General features: G+C 34.8%; 1 protein-coding gene across 1 annotated transcript in view; it reads left to right on the top strand.

The window, feature by feature from the left end:
- LOC132546752 (NAD kinase-like) overlaps positions 1-18,296 on the top strand; it is a 66,303-nt gene extending 48,007 nt beyond the window's left edge. Inside the window, exons 3-11 of the mRNA XM_060210470.1 lie at positions 9,080-9,209; positions 9,581-9,689; positions 13,182-13,267; positions 14,198-14,300; positions 14,499-14,608; positions 15,502-15,601; positions 16,160-16,317; positions 16,562-16,644; positions 16,892-18,296. Of these exons, the coding sequence (XP_060066453.1) occupies positions 9,080-9,209; positions 9,581-9,689; positions 13,182-13,267; positions 14,198-14,300; positions 14,499-14,608; positions 15,502-15,601; positions 16,160-16,317; positions 16,562-16,644; positions 16,892-17,066 (1,054 nt within the window). The 3' untranslated portion in view covers positions 17,067-18,296. The remainder of the gene's footprint in view (positions 1-9,079; positions 9,210-9,580; positions 9,690-13,181; positions 13,268-14,197; positions 14,301-14,498; positions 14,609-15,501; positions 15,602-16,159; positions 16,318-16,561; positions 16,645-16,891) is intronic.
- Positions 18,297-22,867: the final 4,571 nt, after the last annotated feature.

Raw genomic sequence — 22,867 nt, 5'->3', positions numbered from 1 at the left:
ACAGAAAGTCTAGTTTGATCATTTAAGGTACATCAATCAAATCTTGGGATCACAAAAATGTATATTGTATTGGCTTAGAAGTTGGGTGTCGCTCATTTGTAATCTTCAAAGAAGCTTATCAGTCTGTGATTGGTCAGTTTTTTTTCACCTTAAACCTGCTCTAGACTAGTTATTATTCTTCCCTTGTGAATTCAGTTTTGCCAGGAAGTGTTTCAGGTGTAAAGAGAGTGGTAGTGAATGTAAGCCCTGGACTCCTTGAGTATTGAGGATAGATGTGTACAGGTAGTTTTGTTTTCTGCAGGTGAGGATGAATTATATTTAACACAGTTGAGGACAAGTTGTATAAATACACAGATGAGGATAAATTATGTTTAACACAGTTGAGGACAAGTTGTTTAAGTACACAGGTGAGGATGAATTATGTTTAACACAGTTGAGGACAAGTTGTTTAAGTACACAGGTGAGGATGAATTATGTTTAACACAGTTGAGGACAATTTGTATAAGTACACAGATGAGGATGAATTATGTTTAACACAGTTGAGGACAAGTTGTATAGAACACAGGCATGGATAAATTATGTTTAACACAGTTGAGGACAAGTTGTATAAATACACAGATGAGGATAAATTATGTTTAACACAGTTGAGGACAAGTTGTTTAAGTACACAGGTGAGGATGAATTATGTTTAACACAGTTGAGGACAAGTTGTATAAATACACAGGTGAGGATAAATTATATTTAACACAGTTGAGGACAAGTTGTTAAATACACAGATGAGGATAAATTATATTTAACACAGTTGAGGACAAGTTGTATAGAACACAGGTGAGGATGAATTATGTTTAACACAGTTGAGGACAAGTTGTATAAGTACACAGGTGAGGCTATACCAGTTTGAGGATAAATTGCAGAAATCCTACAGACGTCTGGATCCTTTACATGACACCAGTGGTGTGTTCTAATAGTTTTACAGTATATGAAGAGATCTTTAATAACGTATTGTGATATGCAGGGTTATTCTATTGCTTTATTGACATCAGTCATGGCTTAAATATGCCATCAACTAAGTTGAAAAATTAGAGACAAGAAAAAAAATTGTGATAATATTTCATTGTCATGGTGTATAATCATGCTCGAGAAAACCAGACAGTTTATCAGTTGTCTCCTGAAACATCACTGAAGCAGTTCCAATAGAGTTATATTTACATATAGATTTAAAGCCTTTCTTAGTGTATGTTGGGATAGAGACAGGGAGATGCCAATAGTGTATATTGATAGACAGGGAGATACCCCTAGTGTATATTGATAGACAGGGAGATAACCCTAGTGTATATTGATAGACAGGGAGATACCCCTAGTGTATATTGATAGACAGGGAGATACCCCTAGTGTATAATGAGATATAGACAGGGAGATACCCCTAGTGTATATTGATAGACAGGGAGATACCCCTAGTGTATATTGATAGACAGGGAGATACCCTAAGTGTATATTGAGATATAGACAGGGAGATACCCCTAGTGTATATTGATAGACAGGGAGATACCCCTAGTGTATATTGATAGACAGGGAGATACCCCTAGTGTATATTGATAGACAGTAAGATACCCCTAGTGTATATTGATATATAGACAAGGAGATACCCCTAGTGTATATTGAGATATAGACAGTAAGATACCACTAGTGTAGATACAAGGAGATACCCTAGTGTATATTGAGATCTAGACAGGGAGATACCCCTAATTTATATTGAGATATAGACAGCGAGATACCCCTAGTGTATATTGAGATAAAGACAGGGAGATACCCCTAGTGTATATTGAGATACAGACTGGGATATACCCCTAGTGTATATTGAGATAAAGACAGGGAGATACCCCTAGTGTATATTGAGATACAGACTGGGAGATACCCCTAGTGTATATTGTGATATAGACAGGGAGATACCCCTAGTGTATATTGAGATACAGACTGGGAGAAACCCCTAGTGTATATTGAGATAAAGACAGGGAGATACCCCTAGTGTATATTGAGATACAGACAGAGTGTATATTGATACCCCATAGTGTATATTGTATATTGATATAGACATATAGGGAGATACCCCTAGTGTATATTGAGATATAGACAGGGAGATACCCCTAGTGTATATTGAGATATAGACAGGGAGATACCCCTAGTGTATATTGAGATATAGACAGGGAGATACCCCTAGTGTATATTGTATATTGATATTGATATAGACAGTGTATATTGAGATACCCCTAGTGTATATTGAGATATAGACAGGGAGATACCCCTAGTGTATATTGAGATATAGACAGAGAGATACCCCTTGTGTATATTGAGATATAGACAGAGAGATACCCCTAGTGTATATTGAGATATAGACAGGGAGATACCCCTAGTGTATATTGAGATATAGACAGGGAGATACCCCTAGTGTATATTGAGATATAGACAGGGAGATACCCCTAGTGTATATTGAGATATAGACAAGGAGATACCCCTAGTGTATATTGAGATATAGACAGAGAGATACCCCTAGTGTATATTGAGATATAGACAGGGAGATACCCCTAGTGTATATTGATAGACAGGGAGATACCCTAAGTGTATATTGAGACCCCTAGTGTATATTGAGATATAGACAGTAAGATACCCTAGTATATTGACAGGGAGATACCCCTAGTGTATATTGATAGACAGGGAGATACCCCTAGTGTATATTGATAGACAGGGAGATACCCCTAGTGTATATTGATAGACAGTAAGATACCCCTAGTGTATATTGATATATAGACAAGGAGATACCCCTAGTGTATATTGAGATATAGACAGTAAGATACCACTAGTGTATATTGAGATATAGACAAGGAGATACCCCTAGTGTAGATTGAGATATAGACAGTAAGATATCCCTAGTGTATATTGAGATATAGACTGGGAAATACCCCTAGTGTATATTGAGATCTAGACAGGGAGATACCCCTAATTTATATTGAGATATAGACAGCGAGATACCCCTAGTGTATATTGAGATAAAGACAGGGAGATACCCCTAGTGTATATTGAGATACAGACTGGGAGATACCCCTAGTGTATATTGAGATATAGACAGTAAGATACCCCTAGTGTATATTGAGATATAGACAGGGAGATACCCCTAGTGTATATTGAGATATAGACAGGGAGATACCCCTAGTGTATATTGAGATATAGACAGGGAGATACCCCTAGTGTATATTGAGATATAGACAGAGAGATACCCCTTGTGTATATTGAGATATAGACAGGGAGATACCCCTAGTGTATATTGAGATATAGACAAGGAGATACCCCTAGTGTATATTGAGATATAGACAGGGAGATACCCCTAGTGTATATTGAGATATAGACAAGGAGATACCCCTAGTGTATATTGAGATATAGACTGGGAGATACCCCTAGTGTATATTGAGATATAGACAGAGAGATACCCCTAGTGTATATTGAGATATAGACTGGGAGATACCCCTAGTGTATATTGATATATAGACAGGGAGATACCCCTAGTGTATATTGAGATATAGACAGGGAGATACCCCTAGTGTATATTGAGATATAGACTGGGAGATACCCCTAGTGTATATTGAGATATAGACAAGGAGATACCCCTAGTGTATATTGAGATATAGACTGGGAGATACCCCTAGTGTATATTGAGATATAGACAGGGAGATACCCCTAGTGTAGATTGATATATAGACAGAGAGATACCCCTAGTGTATATTGAGATATAGACAAGGAGATACCCCTAGTGTATATTGAGATATAGACTGGAAGGCTTCATCTGTTTAAATATTAGACAATGTGATTGTTTATGTATAGGACTTTCCTACCTTACTGTGTGTTATTTATTCTACCATGAAGCACTGTGTCAGTGCACATTTGTGTCCTATTTACTGTAACACTCTATAAGGAGCTGATTGAATACATTAAATTTTGAACATGGTGTTATGACGTGACGCTCAGCTGAACATATATATGAGATGATGTTGATTACTGAACTATCAATAGGTTTTACCTATTACAGTTTGCTGGTTGTGTGTACGTAAGTCATAACAAGTACACAGGTGAGTTAGAGAATTGACCAGATGCAGGTAGACTTCAGAGTTAGCCATATTTACAAGGGTCTAAGGTGGAGGCTGCTTTTTGTTCTGTGTACGGTGTAGATATTCAGGGTTATAATTGGAATTGAGAAATAAGATCTGATCAATGTTAATATATGGGTGTAAGAAGGAACCATTGTGTGCCAAAGGATTTATTCTGGAAGTTGACATTAAGGTATTTTATTGTGTATAATGAAGAAGGAAGTTTAAATCCTATTAATTATGTAAGTATAGATCTTTTATCTGTATGTTGTTTAACATTTGTTTCATTCACCCTGTGACGTATTGTACACTTTCATATTCAAAGGCTAATTGGTGTTAATGTGGTTGAAGGTTTAGATATTTGTGTAACACCTATATCATATAGACTTGTAAGGATCGGTGGGTGAATATCAGTGATGTAAGGATCGGTGGGTGAATATCAGTGATGTAAGGATCAGTGGGTGAATATCAGTGATGTAAGGATCAGTGGGTGAATATCAGTGATGTAAGGATCGGTGGGTGAATATCAGTGATGTAAGGATCAGTGGGTGAATATCAGTGATGTAAGGATCGGTGGGTGAATATCAGTGATGTAAGGATCGGTGGGTGAATATCAGTGATGTAAGGATCGGTGGGTGAATATCAGTGATGTAAGGATCGGTGGGTGAATATCAGTGATGTAAGGATCGGTGGGTGAATATCAGTGATGTAAGGATCGGTGGGTGAATATCAGTGATGTAAGATGTAATGGGATCGGTGGGTGAATATCAGTGATGTAAGGATCGGTGGGTGAATATCAGTGATGTAAGGATCGGTGGGTGAATATCAGTGATGTAAGGATCGGTGGGTGAATATCAGTGATGTAAGGATCGGTGGGTGAATATCAGTGATGTAAGGATCGATGGGTGAATATCAGTGATGTAAGGATCGGTGGGTGAATATCAGTGATGTAAGGATCGGTGGGTGAATATCAGTGATGTAAGGATCAGTGGGTGAATATCAGTGATGTAAGGATCAGTGGGTGAATATCAGTGATGAAATCTCATTGTGATTTCCTGTATTATCTAGGGCTGGAGATATCTATACTAGGATGATAAAGACTTGTATCTCAGATAAAACTGGGACACATTACTAGGATGGATAGATTGATGAAATGCCTGTGCTTTAATTCAATATGACAAAATGTGTCTGCTGGAAGCTGGTAAGGGGCCTTAAGAGATCTTTAAGGATTCAGAAGCATATTTGAGAAAATGAGGATTGGTGATAGTGGAGAATGTTCTCAGCAAATTTCCCTGGATTCAGTGCTTCCAACATTCTATAAGAAAGAGTTGATGGAGAAAGCTTCAAACATGACAGAGGATTGTATCCCAGATTTTGACGCCATGATGACCAACCAGGATTTAAACATTGATATGTTGGAAAACCAGCATAATAAATCCCATCACAACGCTTACCATGTTCGTCGATCACATAGTTGTTTTGTAACCCCAAATATGTTACCATGGATACCACCAACAAACAATTCCCACTTTTCAACCAACAGAAAGGTTTCATCATGCGAAGTTTTACACGAAAGTTTAGTTTTGAAGAAAAACTGCAATACACTACTACCTCTTCCCGGCAATGAAAGTCATGAATGTTTACAGGAATCAGTAAAGGAAGAAACCTCTAATTCTGATTGTGCATGCAAGTCAGATATGGTACACATTTCCACACACACTGAAGACGCTTGTGTGGATAAAAATAAAAACCAAATGCAATGTAATTGCTCAAATATAAAATGCTCAGAACATTCGAATATTTCTTGTGATGAGTCAAATTGTGTTGTTGTTGGGTCAGATATGAAGGTAGGTGACTGTCAGGGTAATGTTGGACGCTGTATGGAGGAACAACAAAGTAAGACTTGTAACTGTAAAAGTGATGTCCCATCACCCTCTCTCTCAATGTGTGACTTGGATAAATCTAATACATTACAGTCTCAGAAAGTTGTTGGACTGATTGTTCCGCACGGAATACTAGAGCAAAATAACAACATCGGGGAATGGACGTGTAAATCAAAGCTTCTTTGTGATAAAGATGAATCCTATACTGATGTAAAAACGGGTTCTAATATTAAAAACATCGAAAATTATGCAGCAAAACAAGGCCATTATGATTACACTGTGCAAACTTTACCAGACACAAAGAAAGAGGAAATCTGTACTGAAAACAAAACATGCAGTTGTGAAGACGTTACTAGTTCTGGTCGTAAAAACAAGTGCTATGGAATACCTTTAAGTCATAATGGTTACAATGGGATACAGGTATTAAGACAAACACTCAGAAAGGCTAAAGAAGACTTACTGTGCCAGACATATGAAACACCATGTACAAACGGGAGCTTCCATTACAAATGCTGGTAGGCCTACTTTCCATTTCTGCCTTTGTTGTTTATTTGATGAATATAATGTAAAGTAACAATTATAGATGGGTTTGTTAGCCCTGAAGTTCACCAGGTTCCATACTTAATACTAAAACTATTCTGTGAAATCGTAATACTAAAACTATTCTGTGAAATCTTGACATTTCTTTGGTGTAGGGGATGTTACCAAATTTATCCATAAGCCCCTTCAAGTAAATAAGTCCCTGTTTTCATTTTTGCAGAATCATTAATTCAAAATAGTAAGCTCATAGTTAACAATTAAGTTCACAACTTATACACAGGGAGAGAGGGCTTAATTGAGGTAAATATGATACTTATGATGACCAAGAGGTTGCTAGTTTGATTCCTTGTGGGAACTGGACAATTTTCATCCCTCTTTCCTATTACAATTGTATATAAAGCTTTAAAGGGTGAAAATGACATGAACATCTGATATTAGAAAAACACCAGAAATATCATCAGGTAGAAAAGATGCTTGTAAATATGGTATAAGGATCATGTTATTTACTGATGTATAGAGTAGTTGTCTGTGATTGGCTTAAGTGCTTTTTATAACTTGTTTGGTTTCACTTTAAGTTGAAGATAGATTAAACTGATACAATTTGAAAGTTAGATTTTTTTCTGAGAACCCAGGTCAAGAGAAACCAGAAACTTGCTAACTAAAGTCTATATTTAATCATTTATTATACTGATACAAACAGGACAGATATTGTTTTACTAGAAAATATATTAAAAGTATTTATGATTAAAGCTCTATATACGACTGGAGATCACAGTCATCACCAGAGTTCAGGTATTATAGAATTAATTGTAATGGAGATAGAATATACAGCTTATCCTCAAATCACTGACAATCATGGAGATTTATCTTGCTTTCCATGCCCATGTCAGACCAGTTGTTATATAGGTGCTGAGGAGAAGATCGTGGATGTTAGCAGCCATGAATTATAGAGCTCACTATGCTGGACATCCCAGAATATCTAGAGCTACTGAATTATTTTGTGGGTTCAATCGACTTTCTCTCCACCAGCGCGATACCTTTACTTTGATGTTATACCTGCTTTAATTACCTGACCACTGAAGAGTATCTTTTATGGTATAATGAACATCTTGTTTCAGAGCCTGTCTTCTTCTTTGTCTGTTACCTGCCATAGCTCCTTCCCTGACCATAACCTCTATTCCCAAATTTCATAATAGATCATGAAATGTGTTTTTGCTTGTTATGTAGCATATACATTGATCTACCTAACAAAAAGCATACACAATGACCTTGAACTGTGTATCTACCTGACATGTAACATACCCAATGACCTTGAACTGTATCTACCGGACATGTAACATACACAATGACCTTGAACTGTGTATCTACCTGACATGTAACATACCCAATGACCTTGAACTGTGTATCTACCTGACATGTAACATACCCAATGACCTTGCAGTGTGTATCTACCTGACATGTAACATACCCAATGACCTTGCAGTGTGTATCTACCTGACATGTAACATACCCAATGACCTTGAACTGTGTATCTACCTGACATGTAACATACACAATGACCTTGAACTGTGTATCTACCTAACATCTACCTAACATGTAACATACCCAATGACCTTGCAGTGTGTATCTACCTGACATGTAACATACCCAATGACCTTGAACTGGGTATCTACCTGACATGTAACATACCCAATGACCTTGCAGTGTGTATCTACCTGACATGTAACATACACAATGACCTTGAACTGTGTATCTACCTGACATGTAACATACACAATGACCTTGCAGTGTGTATCTGCCTGACATGTTATATACACAATGACCTTGAACTGTGTATCTACCTAACATATAACATACCCAATGACCTTGCAGTGTGTATCTACCTGACATCTAACATACACAATGACCTTGAACTGGGTATCTACCTGACATGTAACATACCCAATGACCTTGAACTGTGTATCTACCGGACATGTAACATACACAATGACCTTGAACTGTGTATCTACCTGACATGTAACATACACAATGACCTTGCAGTGTGTATCTGCCTGACATGTAACATACACAATGACCTTGAACTGTGTATCTGCCGGACATGTTATATACACATGTTATATACACAATGACCTTGAACTGTGTATCTGCCTCACATGTAACAGACACAGTGACCTTGAACTGTGTTTCTGCTTGACATACATCATACATGATGACCTTGACCTGTAAATAATGATATATTTCACACTAAAATACTACAGAGTATGCATAAGATATTAGAAATTCATATAAAAAAAATACATGTTGTAGTGATTTGATTTGTGCAAGTATTGAATACAAAATCAATAAGATTTTGTGAAAATGAGTCTGATCAACAGAAGTATCTTGACTTTGTTTTAAAGATAAAAGGTAATGCTCTTGTATATAGGTACATAATGTCCTGATTTGTTATACATTATATAAATAACTTTATGTATATACTTAACCTCACCATTTTATACATGACATTATGCTTGATTCCAGGACAATACCTGACCCCAGAAACCAAAAGCTGACTTGGAACAAACCTCCCCTTACTGTCCTGGTAGTCAAGAAACTGTTTGATGATGGTGCCCTGACAGCCTTCCTCAGCCTTGTCATATGGCTTATTAAGGTAACACCATACACCTGTAATACCTCACAAAGTTAACTCCCTTTACATGCAACACTCTATGCAGGTAAAACCACAAACAGGTAAAACCTCACACAGGTAAAACCTCACACAGGTAACACTCTACACAGGTAAAACCTCACACAGGTAAAACCTCACACAGATAACACTCTACACAGGTAAAACCTCTCACAGGTAAAACCTCACACAGGTAAAACCTCACACAGATAACACTCTACACAGGTAAAACCTCACACAGGTAACACTGGAAAACTGTATCAAATTTTACAAATCATAAGCTTTCCTTCAATAAACATCAGTTTAATAACTTCAAAGAATTCCTAAATGTTTGACTAATTTCTTTTAACTTTCAGACTAAGAACATGCTTGTATTTTGTGAGTCCTCTGTCTTAGAAGATTCCATACTTCTTATGGATGATAAGTTCAAGGAGATACAGAATAAGCTTCAGACCTTTAATGGAGGTATGTTGAGATCTGCACGAATAAACTTCAGACCTTTAATGGAGGTATGTTGAGATCTGCACGAATAAACTTCAGACCTTTAATGGAGGTATGTTGAGATCTGCACGAATAAACTTCAGACCTTTAATGGAGGTATGTTGAGATCTGCACGAATAAACTTCAGACCTTTATTGGAGGTATGTTGAGATCTGCACGAATAAACTTCAGACCTTTAATGGAGGTATGTTGAGATCTGCACGAATAAACTTCAGACCTTTATTGGAGGTTAGTTGAGATCTGCACGAATAAACTTCAGACCTTTAATGGAGGTTAGTTGAGATCAGAATAAGATAATTCATTATATGGTGGGCTTTTCAAATTGCCCTATATGTCCAGGGTCCATTCGTCGATCCATTTGTTCATTGTCTGTCCAATTTGAAACTGATCATTTTGCCGAGTAAAGTTTGTTTTTGCAATTTCTTGAGAAGTGTTCTCTGGATCTCTCACAAATCTCAAATGTAGGCTTCCCTTTTACCCTAGTTGTGCCCATGTTATTTTGGGACTGATCTGACAAACGAAATGGCTGACAGGTGGCCATCTTGGATTTTGACTTTGTGAAAGCTTGTTATTGCTGTTTCTAAAAAAATAGCCACATAGATCTTTCTTAAATTGCAAGTGTGTGGGCCCCTTGGTTCCTAGTTCCTTCTGTTTGGTTATGGATCTGATCAGAAAAACAAAATGTCCAACAGGCGGCCATCTTGGATTTTTACTTTGAATGTTTGTTTTCCCTATTTCTTGAGAACTACAATATAGATCTTTCTCAGATTTCATGTGTCGGTTCCCCTTTATCTGTAGTTGTGCCTGTTTGATTTTGAGACTGATCAGAAAAAGCAAAATGGCTTCCAGGCAACCATCATTTATCTGACAGTTAAAGATTATCATTGCTATTTCTGCAAAGGAATGTTCTAGTTTTTTTTATCACTAAACAAAAACAGAAAAGAAAAAAAAAAGAGAAAATATCCAACTTTCAAAGAGCAAATGAAGATCAAGTAATGGTGGGCACCAAGATCCCTCTAGGTTATCAGGGGTATGTAAAGAAGTTTTCAGTGGTATATATAAAAGACCTATATGCAGATTAATGTAAAGCTAACTATTCATTTGATCTTTGATTTTCTCTTCAAAAATCAACTTACAAAGAGTCTAGTTCATGCTTTCAGCAACTACATGTAACATACAGAGATTAAGGGATACAGAGTTAAATGAATAACCTTTGAACCAGGTCATGGGGAAGCAACAATGTTCGAATCTTTGAAAGACCTTCCTTCAAATAACTAAGAGGGCTAGAGTCCTGATGCCTGTAATGTTTGGATGAACAATTATGAGCTTTATTGTAATAACTGACCTAGCTCTTACTTCAAGGAAAAACAATCAAGGCTGTTATTTTCTTCAGAACATTTCTGAATCAGACATTTCACTAAGGTATTACAAATGTAATATACCTACCTAAGGAGCTGTAGAGTTTGTAGTCAGATCTGTTACACATAGAAACACACAGATTTGTAAAGGAATCTATACTCCTCAAACATTCCTAATACAGTCAAAGCTCATTTTCTTGAAATTCAAGGGACCTTGGAAAATTTTTTGACTTATCCAAATTTTGACTCAAACAAAGTATCGAATAAAGTTGACCATATCAATTTCCCATTGTAGAATACGGTTAAACGATGTAGGGCTACGATAGCAGGGTACGCCAAAACAGTGGAATTCACTTCTCCTTAAATCGTTTATTCATCCAAACTACAAAACATGTAACCACAACACTGATCAACTGCACTGGTACTCAATCATTTTGTCCCGCACATGTGTACACTACCCTTACGAACAGAGCACATATATATCATATATCTAAAAAATGACAATGATAAGGCTTACTGTCCAAGCACTAAATCTATCAAAGTACCCAATCACAGTCCGTTAGAAAACAACCAAAAAAATCAGTTTCTCTCGAAATTGGGGGATCAGATTTTGTCTTGAGATTTTTCTTGTAAAACCAATTTTCATTTCAGTAATACTTACCATAACTTAAGTTGGCGTTGGGCTGAGCATACTGAAGTTATGGTAATTATTACTGAAATGAAAATAAAGTTTGAACTGATTTGATGTTTTAAGTGTTCCTGAATATGCATGCAACTTAACTAAATTTTTCCATGTCTTGTGTAAACGTGCTACTTGTGTAACAAACAGGTAAGTCGTTACTACAGGATGGTGACACTAATTTAGAAGCCAACTTTTAATTGGATAATTGAACTGGTAATTAATTGCCAGAGACCAAACGTGGGGTGTGTATGATAGACTGAAAGGCCTTAATTAGCCATGTGTTACAAAGACGACGTTCGACTCTGTGTAAGTATTGACTAATTTCGTCAGAAGACATGCTGATGTTTTGACAAAAATAAATTCAGGACAAGGAATGACTTTTCCTTTGCTTTACAATTGAAGGGACCGAAAAATCACTTTGATGCAAACAAAATTTCGACTCAATGAAATTTGAGTCATCCGAACTAAAATTACAAAGATATAGAAGGAAAAAATATGACATTTGGAAATTATTTTCTAACAGAATTTTGTCTCAAGCAATTTCAAGACGAGTTTCATCTGTATGTACTAAAACAAAACAGAAGTCATTGTGTAAAAATCAATCTTATCATTGGTCTGTATTAATGATAGCTGGTCTTTATTAATGACAGTTGGTCTAGTTTAATGATTATTAGTCTATTTGAATGAGATTGAAAGTGATCTTAAATGGTGTTCACATTTTTAGTCGAATTACTGAAAAGCTATGTTGAAACAGTGCCTTTTGTCCAATTTATATATAAAACAGAGATATTAATGATGGGAAATCAGTTGAAATCCATAATTGATTATCAGTTATAATTGGATAGGCTTTCAGACGTAGTTAATCGTCTATATAATCAGCTGTGTGTTCAATATTCATTAAATGTTCATATTCTTCATTAAGGTAATATTTTTTTGTAACTTTAAGCTAAGAAACCTCATTTACCAAGAATTTTTATATAAGATTGAATGTCATTGACATTTTGTATCTCTCTATTATGTATAATATGAATTATGTTTTTGCTAAAAACACCAGAAAATACTAAGGTACAAATTATCAATTATGGAAAATTGCTATTGATCATGGCAACAGATGTGGTAAACAATTAAATAATTGATTTTATCCAATCGTCATCTCATCATGAAGAGATATATATGTAGACTTGATTCTCAGTTAGAATGAGTAACTAGCAATACACTGCAGGAGTCGAAAAGTTGGAGCAAAAGTAAGCACTGCTTTCCCTGAAAAACACTCCTTGATAAGTGTTATCCTGTTTTATATCTGTATACATAGTGACATTGTAATAGTGTGTACTTAATGGACACACAACATTTGATGTTCGTGAGTGAAAGCTTGTTACAACATGGGTAGAAAATTTCATTTTGTTGACATTTCAGAAAAGGATGATCTCACTAACAAAGTGGACTTCATTATATGTCTGGGTGGTGACGGTACACTACTATATGCCTCGTCATTATTTCAGGTAAGAAATGGTATCTAAGTAGCTCTGAGTAATAAAGGTCAAAATTTAGAACATCAATCCAATTAAAAAGTAGGTTTTATGTAAGATGTGGGCGTTTGTAGTGTTGACTAAGCAGAAATGAAAAGCTCACACTAAGATACCTATGTTTGGTGAGATTACTTCTGTAAAAGCTCTCTTACATCAAGTTTAATTGATAAGAAATGTTGACATAGGGATATGCTACTCATATTACAGATTGGAGTATCAATGTTCACCACTCCCTGCTGTTGATGGGTAGTTGTATTATAAACTGGTCATTTAACATTTTAAAAATAAGCTTTCCAGAGTTACTGCCCCTGTTTGTGGGTAGTTTAATCATTATAAAGTAGGTTCTCCATGGTTACTGCCCCTGTTTGTGGGTAGTTTTAACATTATAAAGTAGGTTCTCCATGGTTACTGCCCCTGTTGGTGGTAGTTTTAACATTGCAATAGCGTCTCCCTCTGGCCTTCAGGAAGTATTGAATATTCCTCATACAGCCCAATAGGCAAACTACAATTACTGCTTTTGTTTGTAGATATCGTTCGTGTTACTAGATTTAGACTTGAAGAGTTGCTGCCCCATTTGGAAGTAAATGTATTAAATATAACCCTGAACTAGAGTTATTAACTGTCCTACTGTATCTTCCTGACACAGTTCACGATCAAACTTTGTATAATATTCATGTAAAAATGCCTTTGATGATTCCTATATTTCAAGGTGCAAAGACCAAGATCAAGTTCACTGTTTATAGGAAATTATTAACAGATTCAGTAATACCAATTTAGTGAATTTGTTTCTATCAGGCTAGATGATGACATTAACTCAGTTTACCAAGGTCAAGGTCACCATTACTGTAGAAATTGGTCAAATAATGATACTCAATATTTCTTCATTGTTACTTGTATTTGTAGTCGAGTGTACCACCAGTGATGGCATTTAACCTGGGATCTTTAGGATTCTTAACACCTTTCCACTTCAATAACTTCAAAGAACAAGTCTCTTGTGTATTAGAAGGTAAGTTATGTTAAAAAGTCCAATGTCATGGCACATTAACGCTAAAACAAGATTAAGTCAGTATCTGTTGACCCTATGTTTGTTATCATGTGAACAAAGGGAGACAATTTTTGTACCATTGTAGCAAATTTAGAGACATTAAATTAGAGACATTAAATACAGTAAAATATTGGATTACAGGTTTAAATTGTTTTGCAGGGAATGCAAGTTTACTATTGAGATATCGCCTCAAGTGTATAGTTAGCAAGAGGGATGTTTCTTCACCGACAAAGTGTCCTGTGGCTACCCGGATAGGAGCAAGAATATTGGTACACCACATTACCTATGATGAGAGTACATGTCACCTTAGAAGCATTGTGTCTGGCTAGAGACGGAAGGGTCACAAGTTTGAACCCCAGCTGTGACAGGGTGTTTTTCATTACTTCCTCCTATCACAGACTTGGTACCGTTGACCACTCCAAGGGTAGAAGCTATAGGAGATTGAAATGCTTTCTTGGAAATACCTTACCTTAGTTGTTGTTGTTTTTGGGGTCAAAGACCTTGTGAAGAAGGAAGTAGTGTAGAAGTAAAAGCACAGATCACCTTACTAGCCTTGGCTAGTGGGAATTTCCCTGGGGTGATAGAGTATGTAGCTAGAGACTGAAGGGTCATTAGTTCTAAGCCAAGAGGAGTATTTTATATCACTACTTTCCAATATAAAAAGCTTGTACATTCAAGTATCCATAGGATTTTGTTGGGTGTCAAGTGCTCCAATCAGGATTAGAACGTCAGCTGATTGACAGAGACCATATTTAACACTACGTACAAGTCATACCAACTCCCTCGCTTTACACTTGCTTTACTTTGACCCGCTGAAACAAGGATATCAAAGCTGATAACACATGGAACAGCAATACAGGCCAAGGCCTTGTGTTGTGATTTTAGAAATAACTCTTTGAAATGAAATTGGGAAGAGGGATACATGTGTTTACAGAAAGTATGTTATCAAGTCTCTTTGCTTCAGTTAAACTTTCGCTGTGATATGTTCACCTGTTCTAAACAAGTAATCAATACAACTCCAGACAGGTGACTAGTACTGTAGTCAATATCAAATGTAACTAACATCAATTTTCACAAACGATATTGAATTCCAAGAAAAATTATGTTTTCAATAAATGTAATGAACCTTTCGTGTTAATTGATCTTCTCAATTTGTATACAGGTTTTCAATGAAGTAGTAATAGATCGCGGGCAGTCATCATATCTCACCAACCTTGACCTTTATGTTGAAGGTCGTCTTGTCACCACAGCACAAGGAGATGGTAAGTCCTTTAGAAGATTATTAGAGTTAAAGATCATTACTTTGAGGAACAGTTTTAATAAATGGATGTACACATGACAACTATTGGAATCAGCCATAATTAACCACCTTTAGTATGTCATGTTGTTTATTTCTCAGACTAAGGATATTTCATTTCCTTCCCATTTTAAAGGAAGGCATATAGTTTAACTGGTATCTGTCTATCCATCTGTGTGCATTGCATCCTGTCTGAATCAAGTGTTTTGGTCCATATTTACATCAAAGTATCTTAAAATTATGTTTTACACTTCATCATGTTTAGGTGCTCATTAGTCACGATTTAAGGGTCAAAGGTTACAAATGACCACTTCTGAAAGTTCATCAAGGAAATGATATGCACGTGAGGGTGTATTTGTGTCTTTTTTTTCAACTTTTTCTCGTTACTTACTTTCACTTACAGTATACTATCTAATTTTGACATTAAAACATTTTCCAGCATGTGATTTTGCTTTTAACAATCTTTTAGATTTAGGTTGATGACCTTGACCCATTTTGATACCAAGCCTATTTCTGGTTTCAGGCATCATTATATCCACACCTACAGGAAGCACAGCCTATGCCATGGCTGCTGGAGCGTCTATGGTCCATCCTAGTGTTCCCGCCATTGTGATCACCCCAATCTGTCCACATTCCTTATCCTTTCGACCAATAGTGGTGCCTGCAGGCGTGGAAATAAAGGTAGTGTGCAACTGATCTTCAGTTAGTAATTTCCTTCAACACCATAAAGCAATAGACATGAAGATTTGTTTTAAGAAAATTGTGCATTGACACCATTAGTTTGGTTGATTTTAAATTTAGTCTGGAACTTTTGTTTTAGCATTTGATATTCCTGATAAGAAATATTAATTTAAAAGTATACAATTGTTCTTATCTGAAAAATATCACATCAAAAAATAAAAATCATCTTAACTCGCTCTAACAGGTGAGCGTAGCTCCAGATTCACGGAATCCTGCATCTGCATCTTTTGACGGCCGTGATCGGCAGGAGATTACCCAGGGGGACAGGTAAGTTTACTTCTTGTGTGTTATCATGTCAGACAAGGTAAGGGTAAAGTTTGAAGTCCAGAATAAGAATTTTGTAAAGAAAATTGTCTAGATGCTTAGACTCATGTTAGTGTTTCAAAACTGATATTTTAATCGATAAAATGTAAGTCATTAGCTACCTTAATGTCTGTTTTGTCATATGCACGAAAGAAATAATCATATTCTTTCTGAAACTGATGAAATTCAATTGTGTTTTCTCTCCTTTCAGTGTTATCATAACTACAGCTCAGTATCCAGTACCATCTGTGTGTTTTAAAGATCAAATGGATGACTGGTTTGATAGTTTAGCAGAATGTTTACACTGGAACGTTCGTAAACAACAGAAACCTCTGGCCTCCACCCCAAGTGTGACCAGCTTAGACTCTATAGACCTCAGTAATTAGCATTCCAATAACCTATGACCATGGGTTGACCTTTAACCCCAAGTCAGCCTTGAACTTTGACCAATCAATTTATTGCTGGCAATAACTTTGTGACATATCGGTGCTAAACCATTGACAGTTTTTCTGATCTACACAATAAATATCAGCCCTTATTGAACCACAACAGATAAATGAAGAACATGTATAAAGGAGGCATTTATCATGAATGTGAATTTTCATTACACAGAACACTTTACAAAGGCATTGCATATATAGGAGGAAACAACACAGGAGTGGTGCGATTTTCACTGATGAAAAGCTGAAGTTGATTCTTGAGTGAAGAAAAACAGAAAAATGTGTATTTGTTCCATTTTCATACCAGATTTGTACTATAAACTTTTCTACTATAAAATGAGAACTTGTTGACTTACCCTATATACAAAACTGAATTTGTATATCTTGTATAGATTGTATACTGTAAACAGAGTATAGCTACCTGTCAGTAGATAATTATTGTATGATAGGTTGGTACTTTATTTATCCATTAATAGGCCAATGTCTTATATTAAGCCCACGCACATTCATTAGCAGTTTCAGTAGACAACAAAAGCTATGTGAATTCCCTGTAATAAGCCCACATCCCTTCACTACAGAGTGTGTTGTCCCCTTGGACTTAATTCAGGATAATTACACTATGGTAGATTTACTGTCAGGTTTAACTGGCTTACTTAGGGAGAGTTCTGACCTACAAAGAAAAACTTTTAATAGGAAGTGAGAGTGATGCTTGTTCCATATGTTAAGGAAATATTTGCCCAGATTTATTTTTCATCCTCTTGAAAAAAAAATTTGCTGTCTTCATCTCCTAAAAACATCAAACTTTTACCGACCGTTTATTTTGGCCCTATTGGCAGAAAAGTGGCAAGTTTTCTTGTATAATATAACAGTATAACGAGTTAGGTAAAATTGTTATCACAGGGTAAGAATCGACTGATATTTCTAATATTCGGATATAAATTAAATTACCCCGGGTATGTGGAAGTAAATTTATGAAAAATTGTGAAATTGTTTGATGTATAATTTAAGTGTATTTGATCGTAGACTTTTGTACTGGTGATTTTAAAAACATAACTCTTGTGTTTACAGTTTGATTGATATGTGAATTTGGTTTAGAGGCTAGATGGAGATCATTGTAGTTACTATTTCAAGTGATGTTTATGAACCAACTGTATGATTTTTTTTCCAATTAAAACAAGACTCTTAAATTAGATGGATAAAAAATTATGTAAAGTTTTAGTTAAATTTCATCTGAAATAGGATTTCAATTTTCAATTTAATTTTCAATACTTCTTTCAAGTGATGAAAATGCTTTAAAGAACATTGCATGCTGGAGCTATAACTAGAGGTCTGTGATATCAATAGTGAATTACAATAGAATAACAATAATAAGTTGATACAATTGTTTTTTATTTATTATTTATTGGTGTGTAAACTATTTTTACAGATGTTTTACCTGTCATGTTTAAATATCGGTATAAAAAAAAAAGAAAAAATACTTTTAACACAAGTGTCAACAACTAAAACAGAAAAAAATGTTCATATAGTTACATTTTGACTTTTATTTTACAAATTTATGTAACTTTACAGAAATAATAATCATCATTCATTGGAAATTATACGCACTGATGGCACAGCTCAACAACTGATAGAATATCGAAACAGCTGATTGATTCTATTATGGCTTGAAAGGTTTTCAGACTTAAAGTTCACTGAATTGTTAACTGAAGTGTTAACATCAGATCAGAGAATACACGCTGAAGATTTAAATATCATAGTTGCTGCAGATTTTTTCTTCCTATGAATAAGCCTATGTCTGGTAATAAGCCCACCTGTATTTATAACTTTATTACTTTTCAAAGTAGTATTTGGTTACAGATTATCTCCCCTTAGGATTATTGAAGATAAATCAGTAACATTGCTATGATGTGGGTACATTCTGTTTTTATAGTGTAAGTCTATATAAGTATAGTGAGCTGTATATCCATATTACCTAAATGTTTGTCTGCTTTTACATGGTCACGTCACCTGATCACCAACTACAGGATGAATGATTAGTTTTCTTTTACCCTGCAGGCTTTATTAGGTACTCGTATCTGTTTATGTTGTCCCAACGCTTCGCTTCGTTGACATGATTTTATTATTCTTAATGATCTGTTACTGTGACGTCATGTCATCCTCCTGATAGGGGAATCCCCGTCTCAAACCTAGGGAAATCTCCCATCAGTTAAATGTGTGGATTTACCTGTCTAGAGTAAGAGAAAATTACCATTTTATCTGCCAATAAGCCCATGCCTGTTAATAACTCATATATTGCTGTTTAATTAATTTATAAATTACATACACTGTATTATGTAGTTTTGTGCATTTCATTGTCCTGTGATAAGCCCACTCCTGACTCTGTATATCGTATATCACATAGCTATCCTGTTATCAAAGTTTTGTTATCCATTATATTGTTTGTTCTGAAATAACAAAACTTTAACATAAATCGTGAAATAACGTATCTATTATATTAATTGTTCTAAAATAACAAAGCCATTACATAAATCGTGAAATAACGTATCTATTATATTAATTGTTCTAAAATAACAAATCCATTACATAAATCGTGAAATAACGTATCTATTATATTAATTGTTCTAAAATAACAATTCCATTACATAAATCGTGAAATAACGTATCTATTATATTAATTGTTCTAAAATAACAAATCCATTACATAAATCGTGAAATAACGTATCTATTATATCAATTGTTCTGAAATAACAATTCCATTACATAAATCGTGAAATAACGTATCTATAATATTAATTGTTCTAAAATAACAAAGCCATTACATAAATCGTGAAATAACATATCTATTATATTAATTGTTCTAAAATAACAAATCCATTACATAAATCGTGAAATAACGTATCTAATATATCAATTGTTCTGAAATAACAAATCCATTACCTAAATCGGGAAATAACAAATCTATTATATAAACTGTTCGGTATGAAGAAAAAAATCTATAACATAGGTTGTGTGAAATAGTGACCTAAATCTTTTCTGTTTATTCTCACTGGTGATTTCATCAATTGATAGCGTTACAGACTTTCAATGGGGGACACCAGTGATTTTTAAAAATTGAAGGGAAATTTGTTTCCCCTAACACCAGTAGTATTGGCAGCAAAGTTTTGTTACATCATGTCTAATAGGATCTCTTTCATTCAAAACCTTCATAAAATTCACCAGGAACTCTTTCAAAAGTTTAGCAAAAAATTTTTAATTTCTAAGATTTTGTTTATACATTTCACAGGAAATGATTCTTTAGATAGTTTTACTCCCTACTTTTACCCCAGGTAAAATCGTTACTCTGTACCTTGTTTTACTTTCAGTTGTAGTTGAGGAATGTCAATCTTTCTGTAAATAAAATGCACCATGAGTATGTTACAGTGACTGAACTATAATATTTCTATTTAAACAGTGTAGACATACTAACACTATATTTATTGTACAGATATGTAGTTAGGGTACTCACCTCTTACATTCAGGCAATCTATAGTAGTCAGTTTGTGGACCTTCTATTTTTTCAGCACAATATCTTTAAATTCTTTCAGCCAAATTCCACTCAAGCTTTATCCATGCAATGTTTCTCTGAAAGAAATTAATGAGTTTTGGGTCCTTTAGGTGAAAGGTCAAAGGTCAGAATTATTCATAATGAATAATGAATCAGTTTCTGGCAAATATTTCAGTTCTGTATGAATAATTTTATGCAGACTTTTTTCATTGCTTCTTCACAGGAAGTGCTAGCTCTATGTTGATATTTTGTTAATGAATCAAAGGTCAAGGTCACCATTACTATTTATAGAAATGTGAATGTACAGTCAAGACTATATCCTATCTGAATTTTACTGATAAATGTTTACTCATGACATAATGAAACTTAATTCACTGAAATCAAATAAAATGTTGACCAACCTTATATCAAGGTCATCAGGTCAAAGGTCAAGCTTGAAATATTTCATTGTTAAATACTTTGTTATGACAATGAAGCATAGTTAGTTGAAATCAAATGATGACTCAACTAACTACAGGTAGAGGTCATTAGGTCATTTGAAATATTTGTATGAAGCAATACACAAAAATTAAATATCAATGTAACTCTTAGGTTTAGATTCTGACACAATGTGGGGCCGTTTCTGATGTGTGTCATTAATATTCATGATCACCAGCTGTACAACAGGTGTCTAAGGTGTATGAGATCTCATCACAACTACTTCAATTAATAGCAAAATTCAAATTCGCTAGGTAGCAAGGAAAGTGAAAAAACAGTAAAACAAGTCAAACCAGAGGATTTTTAAAAATATCTTTAAGTTTAATGAAATTTTATAAATTAATTAGAAGCCCATTGATTCTAAAATAAATTTTTGTTTATATTTTTGTGTTGGGTCAGACGATTCTGTTGATACTGCTGCATGTCATCTGTTTGAGAGATCTGCTAAATGTTCTGAGCCAAAATCGACGTGTTTTTACGACATCAACATTAGGAATATTTTATTATTCAGTTTTTAGTAAATGGTTGCATTTTGCTAGGTGTCTTATAAGCAGACAAGGTCAGGTGTACGGGTTCATATCATTTGTTTACACATAGATCTCACTTTGAAATTTGTGTATGTTTTCTGTTCGTTACTTGTTGACAATCGGACGTGCATTAGAATCATCAGTCAAAAATTACCAATTTCTCCGTAGGGTTTGTGGAATATGTGCCTTCATTTTATACTAAATTACATACATTGAAATTTACACAAGTAAAAATTTCTGATCTGTCGTGTCTATGTTAAATCAATGTTCTCAGATCATTGTTTTATGTTAAAATTTTGTGTTTTTGTTTCGTACAAAGAAAAATGTTCATATTATTTGTGGATGGAATACATGTTGTTTGAAGATGAAAGAGTTTATTTTGTTAAAATATGTTGATGTTTTGTTCTTAACAAGTTTGAAAGAGAAATTTGAGTTTTGTCAGAGTACACAATGAAATAAAAAAGAGAAATATTCCATATGTTGAATGTTTCAAAAGTTTTATAAGCCAACCAAAATCATCAGATGGTAAGTTGTTCAAATTACCCTGCGTCTGTCTTCCATTCTGTCAACAGTGTTTAAACATATCATGTTATAGCTACTTCATGAGAAGTACTGAATTAATCTTTCCCAATGTTTTACTCTTTTGATTTTGGGACTGATCGGAAAAAAATGACTGGCAGGTGGCCATTTTGAATGTTTGCCATTTCTAGAGGAATTTTCAAATTTCATATAACTGAGAACAGCAATAACAGATGAAAGAAGGAAAAAAATCCTATTTTTAAAGACATATAAAGATCAAACAAAGGTGTGCACCAAGATCCCTCTGGGATCTCTTGCCATGTCCTATTAGGGAATAAAGTCCTTGTTGCTAAGGTGAAAGGCAAAACTTTACACAGGTGTGACCGCATCATACAGGCATTATATATTTCATGTTTTTATTTGATATGTGATCGTAAACTGATGAAATATGTTCAATGTTATTAACACTATTAAATATTAAAAGAACTTTTTTAAAACAAACTTTTTCTTGAAGTATTTGTTTATTAAGGATACACAGAAACCCTGATGAATATCATAATTCAAGAAGTAAAAGGTGAGAAATTATATAGGAATTTTCTTCAGTTAATCCAATCTCACATGCTATAAATATCCTATCAGGTTTAGTGTAACTTGGCTCAACTGCATCCCCGTATCCATTA

Source organism: Ylistrum balloti, unplaced genomic scaffold, assembly GCF_031769215.1.
Source record: "Ylistrum balloti isolate Yb309-2 unplaced genomic scaffold, AGI_CSIRO_Ybal_v1 Utg369912, whole genome shotgun sequence".
NCBI classification, from domain to species: domain Eukaryota; kingdom Metazoa; phylum Mollusca; class Bivalvia; order Pectinida; family Pectinidae; genus Ylistrum; species Ylistrum balloti.
Note: the sequence above shows the minus strand (reverse complement) of the source record. Positions and strands in the feature narration are given on the sequence as shown.